General features: G+C 37.4%; 2 protein-coding genes across 5 annotated transcripts in view; one reads left to right on the top strand and one right to left on the bottom strand.

The window, feature by feature from the left end:
• The window catches only part of cdkl5 (cyclin dependent kinase like 5), a gene marked incomplete at its 3' end in the record, with an annotated part of 43,900 nt that extends 25,198 nt beyond the window's left edge, over window positions 1–18,702 (bottom strand). Inside the window, exons 1-3 of the mRNA XM_079844228.1 lie at window positions 18,569–18,702; window positions 17,297–17,585; window positions 17,130–17,164 (exon numbers count right to left, since the gene is read on the bottom strand). Of these exons, the coding sequence (XP_079700354.1) occupies window positions 17,130–17,164; window positions 17,297–17,360 (99 nt within the window). The 5' untranslated portion in view covers window positions 17,361–17,585; window positions 18,569–18,702. The remainder of the gene's footprint in view (window positions 1–17,129; window positions 17,165–17,296; window positions 17,586–18,568) is intronic.
• Window positions 18,703–20,373: 1,671 nt separating this feature from the next.
• Window positions 20,374–24,696, top strand: part of scml2 (Scm polycomb group protein like 2) — a 33,193-nt gene continuing 28,870 nt past the window's right edge. The window contains exons 1-4 of one of the 4 annotated variants that reach the window (XM_079844610.1): window positions 20,374–20,462; window positions 23,176–23,254; window positions 24,292–24,345; window positions 24,453–24,523. In XM_079844610.1, the coding sequence (XP_079700736.1) occupies window positions 23,233–23,254; window positions 24,292–24,345; window positions 24,453–24,523 (147 nt within the window). In that variant the 5' untranslated portion in view covers window positions 20,374–20,462; window positions 23,176–23,232. Of the gene's footprint in view, window positions 20,463–21,691; window positions 21,729–22,636; window positions 22,823–23,175; window positions 23,255–24,291; window positions 24,346–24,452; window positions 24,524–24,696 lie in introns of those variants that run through there. The other 3 variants (XM_079844607.1, XM_079844609.1, XM_079844608.1) reach the window with 3 other exon arrangements.

Raw genomic sequence — 24,696 nt, 5'->3', positions numbered from 1 at the left:
CTAAGGTATGTAATCAATAGATATCAAACGATCTGTAACAATGCAATACAAACACATATAAAAAAGCATATTTTACTAACATAAGTGTGTTGCACCGTTCCTTTCGGATCCAATATAGAAGGCACAGCATTGTGTTTTAATCTCAATATGTCTGCAAATCCAGTCTCGACCTCTATCTTGTTTAAAATCGATTCTGCAGTGAAATCAAGCGAACAAACGCACAATATCTTATGCACATGAGCTGTAACCGGCATATTTATTGCTCTGTAGTGACCCGTTTAGCTCCACGAGTCGGTGGGTGGGCTTGAGGCGGTGCTTCTGCATTCTATAATGTCAGTGGTCGACATATTCTGAGATCTCTCCTTTTCTGGGCCTGGTGTCAATAAAAGCTTTTCTTTGACTAACAAGGAAGTTTTCAGCTCTGAAACTTACAGGATATTCTTATATCACGATTAACTTTTATATATCAAAGGCTCAAGGGAAAGTTGATTTCTCAATTCATTACCCCTTTAATTTATTTTTAGTTCCATTTTAATTTATTTATATTTAGTAGTAATTTTTTGTACTTTAACTAATCAAATTCTAAATATTGCATTGGATACTAATTCAAATTAATCTAATAAACTTCTAAAATATTTTATTTCAGCATTATTTAATAAACAAAACCTTTTTTTTTTTTTTAAATAGTTTTAGTTTCATTAACAATTATAACCCTGGCCCAATGTGGTCTGGACACTTGACTTTCAAAACATCTTTTGTGTTTCACAGAAGAAAGAAATGCACACAGCTTTAGAACAACACAAGGGTGAGTAAATGATGACAGAATTTAGGTGAACTATCCTTTTAAGTACATGCAATGAAAGTAAAAAAACTAGGATACAGTCTGTATACTACATTCAGGTTGAAGAAAATTCATTATACCCTGTAAATGTTTGCTGTGGCATTTCGTAACAAACTTGCGACATCATTTAGGAATCAGATATTTTTAGTTTCTTCACTTACTTGACAAACCTGTCTGTCTCTCAGAGTATATATAGGGGGGTGAATGAGTCATGGACAGTGAAGAAAGCGGAGGGGTTGGGGAGATCTGAAAGGCGTTTATGGAGAAGCTGAGACATTCACAGCTTCAAAAACCCACCACACACACAGCGTCCATGTCTCATATTTCTAATAAGCATGGAGACCAACCCATAATTCTATTTACAAACGTGCATATGCACTAAAAATATGCCTTTACCTTCCAGACAGAATGCTGTGATAATACAGAGTGACATCAAACAATGACATAACTGATATTTGATGACAGGTAATCCGATCTTTAGCTTGTTGTTTCCGTTTTGGATTACAACATGTTAATGTATAGGTCAGGTGTACTTGTGAAAGATGGGCTGTTGACATGGTTTGTTGATGGGAAACATAAGGGGCCAATGGGGGTCCAAAGCACTCAGAGCAGTTAATATATCATTACTATCACTCATGAGGGGGTGCAGGAGAGACTATGTGTCCAGAACTCTAGCATGGGCAGATAGTAGGATTACAAGCGGCAAGCTTGTTGTTTTAATTCCTTTAGCTTCACAGCTTTCTTCACGGCCATTGTGCCGTTCAGAGGGTGGGAGGTCGGATCGTTTGAGAGGGCATTTCTCTCAACATGAGAGCAGAAATCAGTAGTTGAACTTTACAGAGGCCTGTGCATAGACATGTTCTCCCTAAATGCATGGTACTGTTACTGTAATTTGTTTAGGAAATAATTAGCTGCAATTTTAAAGACAGCTAAACCATGAAACAGAGCAGAACACGTAGTCAGTTCAGCCAACTTTTAGTATCGCTTACTTTAATAATGATGTTGGCATCCGTTCTAACATCCGTACGGTTGGTACAACTACGCTGTTGAAAAACAGCACAGATCTAATTTCATATTGCCAACAAAGCTGGCGCAACCTTAATTGTCCTTGCTGCTAAGACAGGAAACAAAACATCTCTCATGCCAAGCTGGGTTCCTGAGCTGGCGAGGTATCGTGAACTCAAGCCCTGTCTGCCTCCAGGAGAAACAGAGAAGATCACAGCTAAATTTGATATCTTCTCCATTCATGGGGTCTCTATTAAAGAGTCATCTGTATTAAATCCTCTTACTTTTGTCAGTGCCTGCTTAAGGGAACTCTATCAGGGAGTTTTTTTCTGTTATGGAGAAAAAGAGTGAGAAGTATATATAAACTAAAGTAATAGGTAAAAATTTTGGATTAACTACCATTCAAAAGTTTTTGAAAGAAGTCTCTTAAATGGTCACCAAGGCTGCATTTATTTGATCAAAAATACAGTAATGTTGTGAAATATTCTTGCACTTTAAATAGCTGTTTTTTTACTTTAATATATTTCAAAATTTACTTTATTCCTGTGATCATGTCATTTATTCCCGTGAGGTATTTCTAATTCAGTATTTAGTGTCATATGATCCTTCAGAATTCATTTTAATATGCTGATTCAGTGCTCAAGAAACATTTATTCTTATTATCGATATTGAAAAGAGTTGTTCTGATTAATATTTTTGTGGAAATGTTGATTCAAGTTTTTCAGGATTTTGTGATGAATAGTAAGTTAAAAAGAACAGCATTTTGAATGAGAAATATTTTTACAGTCATTTTAATTTGCATCTTTACTACTACTAGCATCCTTGCTGAATAAAAACAAACATACATTTTCTTAATACAAAAAAAACCCCTAAACTTTTGAATGGTAGTTGATTGAAATAAATTAACAAATAAAACATTATAATTTACAGTAAAAAATGGATATTCATTTTGGGATTTGCTAAGAATTATAAATCATTTAAATACAAGCGACCACTGCATGACAGCAACGATAATCTAATTGTAAAAATAAGGGAGAAATTTGGGGCAAAAATTGAAATTGGAAAAATAAGACAAAACTTGTAACTGATGAATTGTGCAAAATAAAAGCAGGATCATAAATAGGGTAAATAAATTTAGATTTCATGATGACTTAAAATATCATGAAATAACATGAAATTCACAGGAAAAGTGTCTCTAGCATAGAAGTAAAAGGACCAAAAATGGCCTCTCTTACTGCATTTAAAAACCGCTAACAAAACGACATTGTCCCAAAAAGATTTTATTGACCAAACTGATTCAGCTTTTTTTTCATTGGCACAAACCCTAAATTGTCCAACAACCCTTATTGGTTGCGTAAGCGCTAGGCAGTAGAGCATACGGCATTGCATGTTGTCTTCCACAGGATCCATACAATGGAACTAGAGTGTCCCACATATGGATTGTGTTCCATTGACCACGCAGCTGTTGTTCTATTAATACCACAGACATGTTTACATTAGACACATGGTGGGGCAGCTTAGCCTTGAGAGCCACACAATGACACAGAGGCACGTTTAAGTACTAAATAATATCCTGTAAACGGATATTAGAATCCATTTTAAGCCTTCATCATGTTTTCAATTTATTACCAGGCCTGATGCTGGATTTAAAGCACCATTCCTGCTCATAAAATAATGTGAGCACTCGGGTGAAGGAAACAAACACTATTTCATTGTTGGTTGCAGATTAAGCCTAGCCAGACAATAATTAATCACTGCTCACAATTTAATTTGTGTCGGCAAATCTGGTGCTTTAATATCCTTGGCCTTTTTTTAGGCTTAGATAGTCAGATGACTGGCTTAAAATTTCTCTTAAAATTAGAATTTATACAGTGGGGAGAACAAGTATTTGATACACTGCCGATTTTGAAGGTTTTCCTACTTACAAAGCACGTAGAGGTCTGTAATTTTTATCATAGGTACACTTAAACTGTGAGAGACGGAATCTAAAATCACATTGTATGATTTTTAAATAATTAATTTGCATTTTATTGCATGACATAAGTATTTGATCACCTACCAACCAGTAAGAATTCCGGCTCTCACTGACCTGTTCGTTTTTCTTTAAGAAGCCCTCCTGTTCTCCACTCATTACCTGTATTAACTGCACCTGTTTTTAACTCGTTACCTGTATAAAAGACACCTGTCCACACACTCAATCAAACACACTCCAACCTCTCCACAATGGCCAAGACCAGAGAGCTGTGTAAGGACATTGGGATAAAATTGTAGACCTGCACAAGGCTGGGATGGGCTACAGGACAATAGGCAAGCAGCTTGGTGAGAAGGCAACAACTGTTGGCGCAATTATTAGAAAATGGAAGAGGTTCAAGATGGCGGTCAATCTACCTCGGTCTGGGGCACCATCCAAGACCTCACCTCGTGGGGCATCAATGATCGTGAGGAAGGTGAGGGATCAGCCCAGAACTACACGGCAGGACCTGGTCAATGACCTGAAGAGAGCTGGGACCACAGTCTCAAAGAAAACCATTAGTAACACACTACGCCGTCATGGATTAAAATCCTGCAGTGCACGCATGGTCCCCCTGCTCAAGCCAGCACATGTCTAGGCCCGTCTAAAGTTTGCCAATGACCATCAGGAAGATACAGAGGAGATATGGGAGAAGGTCATGTGGTCTGACAAAAATAGAGCTTTTTGGTCTAAACTCAACTCGCCGTGTTTGGAGGAAGAAGAAGGATGAGTACAACCCCAAGAACACCATCCCAACCGTGAAGCATGGAGGTGGAAACATCATTCTTTGGGGATTCTTTTCTGCAAAGGGGACAGGACAACTGCACCGTATTGAGGGGAGGATGGATGGGGCCATGTATCCTGAGATCTTGGCCAACAACCTCCTTCCCTCAATAAGAGCATTGAAGATGGGTAGTGGCTGGGTCTTCCAGCATGACAATGACCTGAAACACACAGCCAGGGCAACTAAGGAGTGGCTCCGTAAGAAGCATCTCAAGGTCCTGGAGTGGCCTAGCCAGTCTCCAGACCTGAACCCAATAGAAAATCTTTGGAGGGAGCTGAAAGTCCGTATTGCCCAGCGACAGCCCCGAAACCTGAAGAATCTGGAGAAGGTCTGTGGAGGAGTGGGCCAAAATCCCTGCTGCAGTGTGTGCAAACCTGGTCAAGAACTACAGGATATGTATGATCTCTGTAATTGCAAACAAAGTTTTCTGTACCAAATATTAAGTTCTGCTTTTCTGATGTATCAAATACTTATGTCATGCAATAAAATGCAAATTAATTACTTAAAAATCATACGATGTGATTTTCTGGATTTTTGTTTTAGATTCCGCCACTCACAGTTGAAAGAATACCTATGATAAAAATTACAGACTTCTACATGCTTGTAAGTGGGCAAAACTGCAAAGTCGGCAGTGTATCAAATACTTGTTCTCCCCACTGTATATGATAGCACACCAAAACTGAAATTATATACAGTATATATAAGATTTTTTTAAGAAGTTTCTTATGCACATCAAAGCTGCAATTATTTGCACACAAAAAAAGTAAACAGTAACAACAAAAAATAGTAACAGTAAAAACAATGTTGTGAAATATTATTACAATTTAAAATAACTGTTTTCTATTTCAAAATATTTAGAATGGGATTTATTCCTGTGATGGCAAAGCTGAATTTTCAGCAGTCTTCAGTGTCACATGATCCTTTACTAATTTGGTGCTCAAGAAACATTTCTTATTATTATCAATGTTGAAAACAGTTGTGCTGCTTGCTTAATATATTTGTGGAAATGGTGATTCATGTTTTTCATGATTCTTTGATGAATAGAAAGAACAGCATTAATATAGGATTAATATAAACCCTTAATATAGGATTTTAGAAAAGAAACCCTATCCAAAATGTTTAAGGAATATAAATATAGTTCTGCCTTGCAATACTTCAATTATCATACTCAGTCCATGGAAAATAAAAAACATCCCAAATCAAAGCAGCAAATTTGAACACAATACCCTGTTCTCCAGCTTCACGTCCAAAACATTCTCTTTCCTAACGAAACAATATCTCTCCATCTTGGCATTTCTGTCACACACAATCTCACCCATGGTGCCTTGCACAGTCATCTCAACACGGCCCTCCACAACCAGTGTTCCCACTCAAGGTGACCTATTTAATGCTAATGCACACTCACGTCCCCTCTTCCTCCTCTGCCCTCAATTCGACTGATATGCTATAAAAATAAATATTCCTCTCCAAGGGAACAAGCTTTTAAATTCAGATGATCCCCGTCACTCACAGGCCTTGCACGTCTACACACGTCTGAAGAGAGCATATAAAACACCTTATTGAGCTTCACATCAACGGCAAAATCAAACAGTCATTTAATAGATCTTAAAACATGAGATGTTCAAATGCTAATCAGTGTGGGTGTGATTGCACATTGCTGACAAATAAACAAATTGCTGCCTAGCTGCATGCATTTGGTGTCTTTTCACTCATTTTAATGGAGCAAGCTTGAAATCAAAGTGCGGAGATGCAAATAGAATTTAAGTGACCACTGCACTAGACCGAAGGACATTCAGACTATCTGATGAGAATTTTCACACAAGAATATTAAAGGTGTCATATGATGCTTTTTACTGTTGTTGTTTTTTTCTTTTCCTTTATTGTGTAATGCATCTGTTTGTGCATGTAAAAGATCCGCAAAGTCTCCCACAAAGCGACTTATTCAATCTAACAGAGAACACTGCTCCAAACCTGACTAAAACGCGATCCTAGTCTAGATGTTACTTCTGCAAACGTCTACATCACAATGTGAAATATTAGTACAATGCCCACCCAAAGGATTACACAAAGAAAGAAGACGAAGCTTCAGTGAATTGTAGTGTTGTCTCCATGTCGTGGAGATGCTGTGGCTGCATCCGAAATCGCATACTTCCCTACCAAAAAACAGTATGTGACAAAAGAATGTCCGAATTCACAGTGCTCATAAAACAGTAGCAGGACGACCTACTACTTCTGCCGAGATTCTGAAGTGTGCACGGGAGAGGATTTGTGAATGGCAGTGAAGCGACGTAACTGATGCTGGTAGGTCACATTATAATGACAACATGGCGAATGTACTACACTCGTACTACACACATTCATACTATATAGAACATACGTTTTGAGTGGTCGTGAAGTTACTATTTACTCAAAATAAGAACCCACTCAAGAGAGAATGCGATTTTGGATGAAAAGCCTTCGTGTTTCGATGCAAAAGCAGACCCCCTTTTTTGGCCTTGCGAAAACGGATTAACTTAAGAATCAAGTTGTTAAGATTTATTTAGTTAGCTTGTACAGTGCATTTTCTTCCAGCTCCCTGAACCTGGCAAATCAGTATGTTTTTTAAACTGTATTTTATGTTGTCACTTCTGGACGAAGTTGTTACAGTGAAGAAGACAATTTAAAGGATTAGTTCACTTTTAAATAAACTTTTGCTGATACCTAATTTACTCACCCCCATGTCATCCAAGATGTCCATGTCTTTCTTAATTTAAGGTTTTTGATGAAAACATTCCAGGATTTTTCTCTAATATAATGGACTTCAATGGGCACCAAACGGTTCAAGGTCCAAATGACAGTTTCAGTGCAGCTTCAAAGGGCTTTAAACGATACCAAACGATACCAGACAATGAATAAGGGTCTTATCTAGCGAAACGATCGGCCATTTAAAAAAAATTTTTTTAAGTTTTATGGCCGTTCGTGACGTCACGTAATACGCAGGTGGAAGTACCGAGTCAGTGTTTACCATGGTGTTTACAAGTTGAACGTGCACTGCACATACTAAGTTAAACACTGTTCACAAAAAAAGGAAGTTAAAAGGTAAAACAACGATGTTGGACGATTTTGCACTTCGAGGAGAAGGTGAGATGGAGTTTTTTGCCCTGCCCTACCTTTTTGTAACGGAATACACAGAGGAAGAAATTAGGCAGACTGCTGCGGCGACACACACCTCTCAAGCATCGGGCAGACAAAGATCTAACGAGACGTGGTGGTGCACATGTGGCAATTAGAATCCCGCCATTAGAATCAGTCATTGAGTCAGCTGAGACCCTGTTTCCATCTCGCTGCATTACCGAACAAAATAGATTTCCACCGTTACTGAGCAACAGTGTTTTTTAGTTTGCCCAAAATGAACTGGAGACGCCGTCCGTTATTGCGTATAGAGATCGCTAAGACATGTGACCAACTGGGCGGCAACGTCATCAGAACGCAAAGAATTATGGGTATGTTTGGCCGTTTACATGGCCTGGCATTGCAGGCTAGTGTTCTGGCATGAAAATAATAAAAAATTAGAGAGAAAAACAAAATGAAAAAAAAAAAACATTGTCGGACCATATCGCCTAAAACTAAATCCTAATGCAAAGATGAGATATGATGAGAAAATAAAGGGAATAAAAGGACTGGATCCTTACGAGCTGAGCGACTGGTCAAGGGACGTCAAACTGTTGCCCAACTTCAAGCACCCATATTAGGACCTGGAGATTGTAAAAGTGGGGCAGAAAACTGTCGTCCGTTCAAAGGTATGCTAATGTTTTAAGCACCACCCTCCTCGCTCTCTCTCATCTATCTGCATGCAGTCAGAATTCAACAAACCTGTGTGTGTGTGTGTGTGAGAGAGAGAGGCGCGGTTGTAATCGAACAGTGGAAACATAAAAACATACTCTGCCATTCGTCGCCTTTTTGTCACCTCTGAAACATGGCTTGTACTATTATTTTTCCACGCTGGAAAACGATAAAAGGATATCCCGTTCTTAAGCTTTATGCCACTTCTATCGTGAGAACGACTATTGCAGTTTATAACACAGCAGGTAGACGTCATCTTGAACACTGCGTTCTTCCCTCCATGCAAAGAAGTCTGGCGCCCGTTTGTGCCGCGAATTCCCAAAATGCTTTGCGTTCACCACTGGGAATACGTCATGATGACGACACATTAGCAATCTCTATTACGTGACGTCACGCACAGAACAGAGCAAGGCCTCGTCTGGTATCGTTTAAAGCCCTTTGAAGCTGCACTGAAACTGTCATTTGGACCTTGAACCGTTGGGGGCCCATTGAAGTCCATTATATGGAGAAAAATCCTGTAATGTTTTCATCAAAAACCTTAATTTCTTTTCGACTGAAGAAAGAAAGACATGGACATCTTGGATGACATGGGGATGAGTAAATTATCAGCAAAAGTTTATTTAAAAGTGAACTAATCCTTTAAGGGCCCTATCATACACCCAGCGCAATGCAGCGCCAGGTGAGATGCAAGTGTTTTTTGCTAGTTTCAGTCCCACGTTATCATTTTCACGTCCAGTGCCATGTTGTTTAAATTATGCATTTGCGCCCATTTTGTGCTACCAAGGGCGTGCTGGTCTGAAAACGAGGTGTGTTCAGGCACATTGTTGGCGCATTTTGTGGAAACTGAAAATTATTGCGCCATTGACCAACTGAAACCTGGTCTAAAGTCAATAGCGCAGTATTTTTTGTGTTATTTAAAGGGTTAGTAATATCCGCTTATAGGCAGGAGTAGTCAATTCGATATGTATCGATACTGAAATATCTGAAACGATACGATACTCCTTTTCAACAGTAGGCTATCGATACCAGCTGCGCTCTCCTCTCCGACCGACAGCGAGTTGAACCGGACCCACCTCCTCTCATTCAGTCCGATTAACCCTCTGAACACGGACAGCGTCATAGCTGCGTTCCAGGCAGGTTTTTGAGCCCGTAAATTACAACTTCAAACCACGACTCACGACTTTGTAGTGTTCCAGGCAAAGTCACGCAAACTGCCTGAGCGCAAGGAATTGTGTGGTAGTTAGATGTAAACAAAGCATGTCGGACCGTACGGGGTGTATACTCATTTACAATCATTTCTATCGCCAAAGGTGCTTACTCCTTGCTTATTTGAGGGAAACGGGGGAGAAAAACGGCGCAGACAGCAAGAAAAGCTGTTATACCTTTTATTTTACATTATTTGTATATTTGTTTCTGCATCCGTAGGGCTGCCATTGCTGCTTCGCGGGCTATGTGACGTCAAAACTCGTAACTGGGGGTACATCGATCTAGTACGAGTTCACGGGTGGGAAGTCACGGGTTTGGCTGCCGTTCCAGTGCCCTTTCACGGGTAGAAGGTTGGAAAAACACGGGTTACGGGTTGCCTGGAACGCGGCATGTGTAGCAGGAACAGTGTTTGGGATCCATGCGTGCGTCAGGTCTTAAAGGAACAGCAGTTATTTGTTTTTCACACTACAAAAAGATAAACGATCACTTGCTGCTCTTGACTGATTAACTTGTGTAACTCTAATGGATTCATCTGTATTACATTTTTACAATAAAGATTATCCAATGTTATTTTAAATTTGATTACTTTGTTTTGTTTTTAAATTCAGTTTCTTACCTGAATACTGTTAGACCTACAGTCTAATTTATTTGTGCTATTGTTTGTAATTTGTTTATTTGTTCTTATTTTATTACTCTTTACTCGTCTTTTTAAATTCAATTTGAAATCAAGCTTCCTTGTGCTTTATGTAAGCTATTGCAACAGAATTAGTTAGCAAATATTTGTGAGATAATTGTAATGGTAATTGACCAACGTTTATATATGAGGAAAAAGCTTAAAAGCTTTATCATATAAAGTGATCTCTTCTGAAGAAATTTTTAATTGCCTAAATATATGCCTAAAAGAAATAATGTATTTTGAACATAAAAGAATGTTAACCTATTCTACAGGATAATTAACATTTAAAATAGACCCATTTAACTGCTTTTTATATATTTCGATGCAAAAACTACTAAATGAAAGGTACACAAGATTATCTCAACCAAAGACAAGAACAAACAGCAGTTCTTGTTGTGTTTGGTCGTGCACAAAGGGCCTTTTATGGCCCCTACTCGCTGGGATAACATCACTTGGGTAGACTTGAGAGAAACAATAGAGAAGCCACTGCCAATAGTCAGAAACAAGAGCTTTCTCAGTGAGGAGTGAAACGCTGAGCTTTTTAAAGGTTTTCTGGTACAGAGTACTTCTAGAGAAGGACAACTTATGCTTTACACACATTAATGATTGCAAACATAAAATATGAATATGAATCAATAAAATATTAAGCCTAAAATGTTGTTTTATGTTTGTTTATTTGTTCCTTTATTCATTGTACATGTTTTACATCACTAAATAAATCCATGATATGCTAATCGGATGGTGTTTTGCTTTGTAAAAACCACAATGATTATGACTGGAGTTAATAACAACTCATCTCTCCAGTTCCTCAGTCACTTATAAGACAAGCTCTAAGTATGCACCTTCTCGTAGAAGATTCGAGTTTTATCGAACAATACGTGCAATCTGCATTGATCTGAGTGGATGAGTAACAATGGGTTTTTTGTATGAATGCACAAATGGATTGTTTATTTGAAGGGATTTTTTTGGGATGCACACTGTAGCCATTTACTAGTCAAATATGTGAATGGGATGTGCTTCATCAATATTTACATAAATGGTGCTTGTTTCAATACTGCACAGAATATGTTTGTATTGAAAAGAGTGCAAGAAGAAAATCACTATTCTATTCTGTTCTACTCTACTCTTTATTCTACTTTATTCCACTCTATTCAGTGTTGGCTCCGAAGCTCTGGATTCTGGAACAGTCTGCCTGTGCATGTTAGAACTGCCTCCACAGTGTTATCTTTTAAATATCTTTTAAAAACTCATCTTTTCTCTCTGGCTTTTCTGTCTCTGCTTGCTGATATGTTAATAGCTTGTTTTGTTTTTATGTGATTATGTATGTGTATGTGTTGTATAACATTAGTGTTCTGTGTATTTTGCTCTTTGCTAATTTATATGAATTGCACAGCACATCGGCAAACTACCCGTTGTTTTTAATAGTGCTTTATAAATAAATTACCTTACCTATTCTACCCTATTACACTCTAATTCTACTCTATTCCACTCTAATTCTTCTCTATTCCACTCTAATTCTACTCTATTCCACTCTATTATACTCTATTCCACTCTATTCCACTATATTCCATTCTACTCTATTCTACCCTAATCCACTCTATTCTACTCTATTCCACTATATTCTATTCAACTCTATTCTACCATGTTCCACTTTATTCTACTCTATTCCCCTCTATTCCACTCTATTCCACTATATTTCATTCTACTATATTCTACCCTATTCCACTCTATTCTACTCTATTCCACTCTATTCCACTCTATTCCACTCTATTCTACTCTATTCCATTCTATTCTACTCTATTATACTCTATTCCATTCTATTCTACTCTATTCCACTATATTCCATTCTACCCTATTCCACTCTATTCCACTCTATTCTATTCTACTCTATTCCACTCTATTATACTCTATTCCATTCTATTCTACTCTATTCCACTATATTCCATTCTACCCTATTCCACTCTATTCTACTCTATTCCACTATATTCCATTATACTCTATTCTACCCTATTCCACTCTATTCTACTCTATTCCATTCTATTCTACTCTATTATACTCTATTCCATTCTATTCTACTCTATTCCACTATATTCCATTCTACTATATTCTACCCTATTCTACTCTATTCTACTCTATTCCATTCTATTCTACTCTATTATACTCTATTCCATTCTATTCTACTCTATTCAACTATATTCCATTCTACGCTATTCCACTCTATTCTACTCTATTCCACTATTTTCCATTCTACTCTATTCTACCCTATTCCACTCTATTCTACTCTATTCCACTCTATTCCACTCTATTCCACTCTATTCTACTCTATTCCATTCTATTCTACTCTATTATACTCTATTCCATTCTATTCTACTCTATTCCACTATATTCCATTCTACCCTATTCCACTCTATTCTACTCTATTCCACTATATTCCATTCTACTCTATTCTACCCTATTCCACTCTATTCTACTCTATTCCACTCTATTCCACTCTATTCTACTCTATTCCATTCTATTCTACTCTATTATACTCTATTCCATTCTATTCTACTCTATTCCACTATATTCCATTCTACCCTATTCCACTCTATTCTACTCTATTATACTCTATTCCACTCTATTCTACTCTATTCCACTATATTCCATTCTACTCTATTCTACCCTATTCCACTCTATTCTACTCTATTCTACCCTATTCCACTCTATTCTACTCTATTCCACTCTATTCCACTCTATTCTACTCTATTTCATTCTATTTTACTCTATTCCACTCAATTCCACTCTATTCTACTCAATTCCACTCTATTCTACTCTATTTTACTCTATTCTACTCAAGAAATATGCAAAAGTGCTGAATATCTGCATGGCTCAGTACAACAGCGCAAAACTGCACATTTGGAATTGATTGCTATTATAGAACAGTTTTATAAACAAGAATATAATATCGAGTAACTTACTTTTTTAGACAAGTTTGGGGTCAATATGATATTTTATGTTTTTGAAAGAAATCTCTTATGCTCACCAAGCCTGAATTAATTTAATAAAAGGTATAATAATATTGTGAAATATTACAATAAAAAAAAATATTTGAATATATTTTAAAATGTAATTTATTCCTGTGATGCAAAGCTGAATTTTCAGCATCATTACTCCAGTCTTCAGTGTCACATGATCCTTCAGAAATCATTCTAATATGCTGATTTGCGGCTTAAAAATTATTTATTCTTATTGTCAGTGTTGAAAACAATTGTGCTGCTTAATATGATCATTCTTGTCAGGATTATTTGATGAAGAGAAAGAACTGCAGATTTCAAATTTTTTGAACGATAGTCTACATGAAAATTGTTGCAATAGAAGCCAAAGCAGAACTAAATGTATATTTTCAAGCAAAATACATCCTGCTCAATGGCACAAACACAGACAAAAAGTGAAATAAACAATGAAAATCCCAGTGCTGTTAAGAAGAATTCAGCACTCTTGGCTGCATGTCCAATCAAATCAAAAGACCAGAAGTAACTTTATTTTATTCTGTTCCATTTTATTTTATTCTATTCAATAACTAAATCACCCAAAGGTAAGCGACAGCTCTGCACAACACCAAAAGTCACCAACAAATTGAATCTAGTCGTCTTATAATAAGGTGTATCTGCCTTATTTTAAGACTCAAACATACTGCTCTTAATCAGGTGTATAGCGGAATCCAAGTTTAGTGGTTTCCCAGTGATCAGTGCTATTCTGTAAATAGATCGCAGGCATATTTGCATTGGGGAATAATGATAGGTAAAAGAGAAACAAGACAGAATGCAACAAAAAAGAAACAGTCACTCTTGATTTCAGCCGCAATTCTGAATGAATTTAATGAAGGAGGGAAAGCGCTGACTGACCAATTACTAAAAGCACAAGTCTGGATTTCTGTTCTGGCACACACTGAGCAGAATACTTGCTGCTGAATTTATCGGTCTTATTATCATAACAATGATGCATAGGAACTTGGAGTGGAACAATGTAATTATGCCTGGAAATATGATTGGTTTATTTCCTTTCTATCATCAATTCTCGGCCATTCTAATCCACACTGATTATTTAACATAACTCAAAATCAATAAATATAGGCCTACTCATAAAGACAAGGAGATTTACATGATTCAGTGTCAGTTCCATATGCAAACATTTAAACAAACTTTTGACTTTCATTTTGACCTTTAAACTGTTTCCGGAAAGATATGTGTAACTACATGAATCTGTACAGATAAGAGCATAAATACTGTGCATGGTATCGGTGTGTGCGTCGAGGTCAGTGAAATCTAAAGTGTAATGAGCCCTAACCATTCTGTTGCACTGTACTGTCATTCATCATCTAGCCAGGCACCCAGCCACACTGCTGCTGTCCGCCCAGGCGTGAAGACACATCCTGGGCATGCAACCATGAATCAAATACCAACAGCATCGAAAGGGACTGTGAAAACAACCTTAAACAACCTTGACCGACAGGTAGTTTTGATGATAACATGTTATCTAGTGGTTTTGAAATTTGATTTATATGAATGTGGTAAAAGATGTTATCATAAAGGTCCGTTAACATCAACAACGATAACTTTAATGATAACTATATTCGCGGACCATACCATTATGTTTATTATAACCATGTGCTGTCGCTTTAAATACTGAAGCTCTTTAAAGCTGTCAATGTTTTTATCGGGCTCTGCTATTCTTTTATATATACAATATTTATCATTTTTAGAACTATATCATTGTTGTTATCATTACAGTTGTCGTCCTTGGTGTCAACGGGCCTCAAAGGGATAGTTCACCCAAAAATTTAAATTAGCCAATGATTTACTCACCCTCAAGCCATCCTAGGTGTATATGACATTCTTCTTTCAGACGAATACAATCATCCTGGCTAATCCAAGCTTTATAATGGCAGCTCAAAATTCGAAGCAATCTAAGTAATCTACACGGCTTACAAATTTCTTCATAAATTGAGTACGGAAGGCGGTCTGGCAGAAGCTAGAAATTAGTGCTGGGCGGTATACCGGTTCATATCGAATACCGGTGTTTTTTTTGTTATGATGTAAATTTTGATGATACCGCAATACCGGTTTATGTCGCTTAAACAATGTTCGGAACGCGGCGCAGCGCGACACTGTTTGAGAGGGGTCCCGTTTCACTGTTGCACTGTAGTGAGGGCACAGCTGAGATCGCATTACAGCCTATGGCTGTAACTTCACTCACTCGTTTTCATTCACTCCTTCAAGTGAACTATAGGTGGACTAACGTAGGGAATAGTGACTGAGGGTTTAGGGGCGATTTCGGATTCAGCCTATGATAATTGTTGTCTATCCACAGCATTATTTTGTGGGGCTTTGTAAACCTGTATTAATTCTAGTGTGGAATTTTTCTACAATATTCACTCGTCATGACAGTAAAATAAGGCATTCTAGTCAATCTACTGCAGTATTTCCTCTCTCAATGAGTATAAAATGTGGTTAACACCCTGTCATGCATAGGGGGAAAAAATACCGTCATATACCACGAAACCGGTATCATTTAGAAAAATACTGTGATATAAATTTTTGGTCATACCGCCCAGCACTAATAGAAATTTCACTTTATAACATGTTAAATATGGATATTTTTCTTACACAAATGCTTCGCTTCAGAAAGCCTTTATTAACCCCCTGGAGCCATGTTGGTTATGTTCATAATGGATGGATGGGCTTCAAATTTTGGGTTACCATTCACTGCCATTATAAGGCTTGGATTAGCCAGGGCATTTTTTACTATAACTCCGGTTGTATTCGTCTGAAAGAAGAATGTCATATACACCTAGGATGGCTTTAGGATGAGTAATGGGTCATTAAAATTTTTGGGTGAACTATCCCTTTAAATCTTTTAAAATCTATGTTTTTTTAAAAACCCTGTGGCGAGGTTGGCGAGGGACATGGGAGGAGCGAGCGGGACCGGTGTGTGATTGAGAATGAGTCCTCTCATGTCCCTCGCCAACCTCGCCACACCCTCCCTAATTAAATCTGGCATATGTACTTTAAACTCTTTGTCATCGATTCTGTTCAAATGCAAACTATTTTGTATATCGAACACACACATCAATAGCAGTTTCAGAGGTTAAGTCCTCTGGATGAGCATGTATTGAGCATGTATAGAAGCTAATGTTTTAAAACGCACAGAAATCACTGCATAATGGACGATACAATAAAACGCCCTGCACCTCCCAACAGCACAGCAGCAATATCAATAAAAGCAGTTTCTACTGGTTGAAAATATGCCTATATTTACCTTGTCGTGAGTTAGTCTAGCGATGTTTAACTGTCTGAAAATGCCTCCCAAACAATGAAGCAAATCTGCCAACTAGGCCACAAGCAATGCATTTGGAGAAGCCCACAATTTTAAAAGAACCAGTTGCTAGGGAACCATGCCATATTACAATTGAAAATATATTTATAAAGGAAATATCTCAATAAATGTACCGTTTAAGACGTTTAAACGTGTTGTGCAACTCTTCTGGGAAAGTTACAGTCACAAGGCCCATACAGGTTAAGTCAGTTAGGCAGTTTTTTCTTACGGGGAAAATTAAAAACATTACCAGAAAGGTACTTTTGTTCTGTGCATAAACAATATATCTTCATCCAATAGATTCAAAACAGCAATCTAGTTTCCAAAAGACATCTAATTTGCATTATTTGCATCAAATAAGCTGGACAACATATTTACAGAGGTCTACTTAGCATGCTGACCAACAGCTTTCTGCATAAATATGTCTTACCTTGTGTCTGCATTTCAGGACCACCCCATAGGCTCCTTTGAAGGAAAAGAAGGAAAAAGCTTCATATATTCAATTCACACCGTTTACGGCTTACGCACAAGCAGCTGTTTTATAAGCAATGATATTATTCCTCTTTACGGAACGATATTAACAAAAGGTGCACTCACCCTCTCCTACAATCCCAAGGACCTCAAATTTATTCATCACATTACCGATGTCAGGAATCTTCATCAAGTCAAAAGATGGCGAGGTGGTGCATGTCTGGGCTGAGAGGAGCGGAAGGCCGGAGGATGGGACAGAAATCGGTGCTTGAACGGGTCATTGCAGCAAAAATCTGCTCCCGGTTGGTCACAATGCTCTTCTCATAATCCACACACACACACACACACACTGACACACATTCCTGCAAACTAATACACTACGCACACACACACACACACACACAGACTTGCTCACCTGAGGAAGAAGAGTGCAGATTTTGCATAGAAGGGGTCAAATAGAGTTATTCATGTATGTTTCACTTGAATATGCATCATATGTATGATGTGCATCAATGCAGTGGTTTACATTTAACGCATGTGAATGAAATGAACTTGATTACTGCTCATATTGTGTCTCATTTTAGTGAGGATGGATATTTTTAGGATGGTCATGATTCGGTTTGTCTGAGGTGATAATAAACAAGGGCCACATATCTTCAACACGGATAGTTTTGGGAATAGCAAAACAACACAGCTTTTAACGAGATTTACAGGTGGGTGAACAAGGGCAGCCTGAGAATCCTCTGCCAAACCAGAAGTCAGTGATGTAATGTGCTGAAAACACAGATGGACATCTCAATCACCTCAGATGTGCGACAGGTATCATCTGCCTTTTATTTGTGGGCAGTACCCGTTGCTTTTGCACTTAAATGCATTTCCGTACGCGTTACGAAGGTCACGTCGTGATACCGACAGCTACTTGTATGTTTGTGCATAAAAGCGGCGCATGTCTGCATCTGATGTGTTGTGCGGTATGCGCGTGCGTAAGTGTGTGCGCGCGCTGGAAATATTCGTAGGTGGATGAAAGTTCTATCATTATTTTAAGCATCTTATCCACCTGAGAGTATCAAGAAATGACTGACAGCCCACAGCACTCACACCCACTCTTAAATGAACAGTAAAAATATGGGGTAAAAAAAAAAATCACAACGATTTATACAAAGTGCCCGGCCAACATAAAGACCATTTACATAATCAATACTGTCTTAAACGCACGACAAAAATGATAACAGGTGACTTCGGTCTCCTGGAGTGTGTGGGCAGGAGGTGTGCGGGTTTGTGCGTTCACATCAGAAACACCAACGATGTAACAGCCACAAACGTCCAACATCCAGCGTAAAAACAAGCGCAACGGCAATATTGTTCATTTATGGAAATAGCTCCAGCCAGAATACTCACATATGTCCAAGACAACGATGCGCAAACTGTCCTCTCGCCTCGACAAGTAACGATGTTTTCATTTTCACCTGCAGTGGTAACCCATCATCACAGCTGCAACAGTATCCACCTTCATTCTGAGCCATTGACAACCTAACAAGGCGAACTTACGCATCGCAGTATGGCGAAGGCTCGGTTCATGAATATTAAGCACGTCACGCTGACGTTGCCTGGTAACCTTGCAGAAGCGTCCAGTCACGTAAGAAATTGTTAATATTCATGAGCCAGGCCTTTGCTGTAGTAGGGTGTTTAAATTGGCGAAGAGGCGAAGCGGCACCAAGCTGAGTGAGTGGCGGACTGCGCACACCAATAGCGTCCGAACCGAACCTCTCTGCAGCCAATCACAATGGAGGAAAGCTCAGAATGGTCCAGAAGCGAAGGGTAGTCTTTGGCTGGGTTCGGTTGAGCAATGATAATATGCATTCCTGCTCGGATGTGTTACATTCCATACATGCATACATCCAAATTGATGTTCTTCTCTCTCTCTCTCTCTCTCTCTCTCTCTCTCTCTCTCTCTCTCTCTCTCTCTCTCTCTCTCTCTCTCTGTGTGTGTGTGTGTGTGTGAGTGGGCTGAGCTGAAAGATCAATTCAGCAGACAGCTCACACTGTTTATTCTGCTGAGAAGAGAAAGAACAGCATAGAAATAAGCCTATAGCCTACAGATCATGACTCTGTCTGTCTGTCTGTCTGTCTGTCTGTCTGTCTGTCTGTCTGTCTGTCTATCTATCTATCTATCTATCTATCTATCTATCTATCTATCTATCTATCTATCTATCTATCTATCTATCTATCTATTGCATATGATATGTGTTAGGCTGTATGTTTTAAACTTGTGCATTTAGGTTATTCCTTTTTGACGCATGTAATCTCTCTGACCTGTAATTATATTTATTGATCAGTTTTGTAGCTATATAATATTTCTTAGCCTATTTGTATTAGGCCTATTTATTTAGGCCTATTATTATCATTATTCAAGGCATTAGCCTATAGCAGAATGACATAATACGTCACTCTTAATAAACATTACACGCAAAATGCTAGGTTTTCCTACAAAAAAAATAATTATAATTTAATATAAGAAACCTCGAGACAGGAAGGCTGACTGCATGGAGTGATTCTTCGGGAAAAGCGCATGGTGCCATCTAGCGATTATTTCTATCTATTAAAAGTAATACATGCAATACATGAAACTTACAAATAAATTAATAAAAAAAAAGAGAAAAACTGACTGTTGAGCATTCGTGACTGTTGTTAATAACACATTAACAAAACTGTTGTTTTGTTAATGTGTTATTAACAACAGTCACGCTCTTTACGCCTATGTGACCCCCGTTCCACACAGGATTAGCCTATTACCTTTAAGCTATATATCTATAATTTTAATAATTTTAAAACAATATTTATATGGGACGATACAATATGCACATTTGCTGTATTATTAAACCATCTACCATTTATTTAACATCAAGTAGACTACCTCATAAATTACATTTTTATATTAGACCTATGTTTAATTGTAACCGCAATAGACATTAAACACCTTATGATATTCCTCATATAACCTTATTTTTTTTCCCCAACTCACTAATAATTCATCTGTAAACAAGATAACAAACGTCCTCTTAAATTTCATTCTACTTATTTTTAGAATGTCACTCGAATTAAGTGCATTAGTAAAGGAATATCGGGAGTTTGAAATTCGATTTCACACACACAAGATGATCTGTAGTTCGATGCTCCATTGATATAAATCTGAAGCCGCAGATGCTGCTGGACATGCGCGGATGTGCGAAACATGGCGGCCTGGGTCCAATGGAAAGTAAAGGAGAACAGCAGCACTGTCCGACCTTACACGGTGAGCGAACATCACTGGCACATTTGTCGTATTTATTATATTGAATGAACTGTACTGCCGTGTATGAGGCATCTATTCGCTCGTTTAGTATCTCACTGGTCACACTGATGCTGCGGAAGCTGAATGCTTGTTTACATACGGGATGATGTTATGTGCGCGCGCGCTGTGTTTTCTTGCGTCTGTTATTCCCTGACCTAAAACAGCTCGCTGCCTCTCTCTAATTGGCACACTGGTGTGGAGTGCATGCGAAAAGCTATTTACACTGCGTCAAAAAGTAAGGCAGATATAGCTATGTGTTATGTAGCTATAACATGCATACATTTGCTTTAAAGCAACAATAATATTATTTTACAATCTCCATATGTTTATGACACTGCATCTGTTCCACCCGTGACAGAAGGGTATTCACTGTTTATGTGACACTCATTGTTTCAGTTTTTTTGGTCAGTAAAAGTTAGGCTATCGAAATAATTTACAGATGCTAACTAAATGTATGTTTTATTCAACAGCCAATTTAATTGGATTAAAGGTTATGGAAATGAATTCTGGCATTTTGACACTTTAAATAAAAATTAATACATAAAAACATTTGCTAGTCCTATACCTTTAAAATCATAATTCCGTATAACAATGCTTTTTTTATACTTCTCCATAATACTCTGAGGGTTTTGCATTTAAAGCATTTTTTTTTTCATTTACCCATGTTTTTTTTGTTGTTGTTTTTTTAAACCAAAAAACCCATCACCTCAATGTTTGATATCAATGGCATCTAGACAATTCTTGACATTTTCTGTGAAATCAAAACCTCGTCCCAGCAGCCATGTCTAAAGAGAAAGCTTCCTGTCTGGGGGGTGTGGTGCAAGGGCCTTGAAAAGACAGACAGAGCGAGAGAGACCACAAAATGTAGACATCATCTGTTAATGGGAGGTGTTGGAATCCTTTTCATGTGCTGCTGCAGACTCCCACAAATGTACACCGGCTATTGACCTTTTTACGGCGGTTTGGAATCTTTATGACGAGTCTCTGAATGGGATTCACAGCTTAAGACAGAAGGAAGAGGGGGAGAAAAAGAGAGAGAGGTTGTCTGCTATAGCTAGACAGAAGTGGCTGGTAGTTTCAGAGCAGAAACATTGGCGTGACATTGAAAGGATTGTATCTTTCTTTAGTTTCCCCGCAAGTCGGACGTGTTTTCAGGATTCTCTTTGGGGCTTTTTGGTTTCAGCATCATCTGGAGGTTTTTGCTCAATCCTTTGGCTGGATAAGAAAGTAAGAAACAAGGCAAAAATACATGTTTTTATGGCATGTCTCTTAAAGAAAGAAAAAAACTCTTAACCCTGTAGTTGCAGTATGCACAAATTTAATATTAATGAATATTTAAATGCAGTGTTGGATGTAATGCATTACTAATGAAATACTCTAATTTTAATACCTTTTCCTTGAAAAAGTAAAGTAAGGGATTCATCTTAATTTAATTCTTCTGATTCTGCATTAAATACTGTATAGATTATAGAACAATTCAATAAAACAATAGTGCATTTAACATCAAAATGTAAGTATTTGGTCAGTTCAAGAATAATTTGAGCAATTTTATATTATTTGTATGACAGAACTAAAAGAGCAGTTTCATGTCTATCCTTATCTTGTTCAACTGGTTGAGGTTTATATGGGATTTATAAAGTAATTAGTAATAAGTATGTAATTACACCGTTTAAGATGTAATAATAGCTAGTAATTTATTTATAATTTAAATTCATATTTGTGTATAAAAGACAACCTGAAACTTAGAAACGCTTCATTGGTTAGATATTGAAGGCTGCAGCATTATATTTGTTAATAAAATGTCACTTTTTATTAGTCTTTTCATTTTTTGGTCTTTATTTGTTTTTACTTAGCTTGGTTGAATATCCCATTTAGAATCATTTAGTGGACTAAAAGGGAAGTCCTTCATCCCACTGTCAGTTTGCACAGGACGTCAGCTGCAGCCAATTTCCCCCAAACTGAGATGTGACTTATCACTTGCTGAGAGAGCCGAGGCTTTGATCAGCGAGCGCAGGGTCCCTCAGAAGCTCAGTAACTTATTATGATGTCAAATAGAAGAAAAGCTTTCCTTAGTTGAGTGCTTTGATTCTCTAAAGGTATTTGTGATTTAGTGATAATCTTTTTTTTGTGCACAGGACAATGTTGGTGGAATAAATCGCACTCAGATGCCAGTAGGGAGTATAACGTATAATCTCTGTCTTCTGTAATGCTGTAATATGGTTTCCGGGACGAGTTCATGAACTCTGGGCCAAAGCTGATCTCTCTCGTGATACAAGAAAAGACTTATTTACAGATCTCACTAAAACTGATTCGAATATAAGGTGAGAAGTCTTGCTCACCAGGGCTGCTTTTATTTCTGCTATTTATTTTATTTTGAATCATTTTAAAATGGAATTTATTTCAGTGAATTTCAAAGCTTTGAGTATAGATAGTTCAAAAGAGCCGCATTTATTCGAAGTAGAAATATTTTTAGAAATCGTTAAAAATCATTCCGTGTCAAATCAACTACATTTCGGAAACTTCCCCATCTCATTTTTTATTTTGTTCATTTTTCAAACGTGATAAAAGCCAAATATTAAATACCATGGATGAATATTAATTGAGTAATCTACTGTTATTCTTTCTTTCTTTCTTTCTTTCTTTCTTTCTTTCTTTCTTTCTTTCTTTCTTTCAGTTGGCTGTTTAGAATCTGTCCAGTTTCTGTCCACTTCATGTGGTTCTCCAGGTCACCATGGGCAAAACCCATCAGAAAGGTCAAAACTGCTACTTCTTGCCATTTTGATATTTTAAACCGTCAACTAGGGCTGGGCCGATAAACGATATCATATCGGATCGTGATAAAATTCATGCCGATAACGATGATAAGCTCTGGACATTTTTACTCTATATAGATTACTGTAACACCCAAATCGCACAGCAGAAATAAACGCGACAACAGCAAGTCAGAACCAGTCAGCATGCAGCTTTTAACTTGCACATCAAAAGTACACGCTCTACTGGCAAAGAAAACTCGACACGAGAAGGAAAAAATTAGTGGAACAATATTATTACAGTTTTTTTATAGAATTTGTGCATTTATACTAAATGTCTTTAGGCTAGGCTACTGTTTTTCATACAAATACCATAGAAACCATATACATACATTTTACCATGGTAGTGAAGAGCTATATGCGTGTTTATAACTGTAGTTATCATGATCTAAATCTATGATACTATGGAAGACCAATGGTTAATTTTAATAAAACTCAAGTCATAATATTTATATTTTACCATATAATCTGTCAAATGTGTATTTCTAAGAGACAAAACATGTAATATTATTAATACTGCACTGCAAACTGTGCCGAAGATATATGCCAAAGTCAGGCAACACAGACATGTTTCATGACTAGAAACAATATCCTATTAGAACATGCATTCATTTTTTTATCAAGACATTTATTTTAAGGAAAAATGACTGGAAAAGTGTAAGGAATTCAAAAACGTAAAGTGTTTGTCATATTCTGACAATAAAAAGTAGTTTAAAACCACAATTAACAGTCTGGTTTCTACAGCTTTCACCTAGGAACAAAAATCTGCCTTTAAATTTGAAAGCAATAAATATTTGACATTTATCATGATAATTATCGATATCGACTGACCGATATGAAAAAATTTTATCGAGATCACTTTTTGGCCATATCGCCCAGTCCTACCGTCAACATTTTTCGTTAGTCCCTTTTTTCTAATGAAGTTACTTATTTGTTATTATTCTCTAGTTTTTTGATTGACTATATCTTTTTAATTGCAGACAAAAAATCAGGGCGGAATAATGAGGATTCACTCCCTTCAAAAAAGCTCACTGGTACAGCCTTCTCTTTCTTTATTAACCTATGAGGAAACAAAAACATGTACTGTTTACTTTATCTCAAACTTCCTGGTCTACATTTCTCTCCCCCGCTCATTCATCAGAGCCGTTCAGCTGGGAAATGTACTTGAGAGAGACTTCAGCCTGTCCTGCTTCCCCCAGCTGTTTCAGACAGGTAGGTCTCTTAATGATGTTGCTTTTAAAGGGTCGTTCCATGGATGGTTGCTGCTTAATTTGTTATAACTGATATATTTTTTTATTCTGTAACTCCTTACAAGATTAATGAGTCTGGATACCAGAGTTATGAGTTATTTAAATTCCAATTACATTTCTGAATTGAGACCGCAA

The sequence above is a fragment of the Gobio gobio genome (assembly GCF_949357685.1).
Source record: "Gobio gobio genome assembly, chromosome: 19".
Classification (NCBI taxonomy): Eukaryota; Metazoa; Chordata; class Actinopteri; order Cypriniformes; family Gobionidae; genus Gobio; species Gobio gobio.
This window is presented reverse-complemented; position numbering and strand designations above follow the sequence as displayed.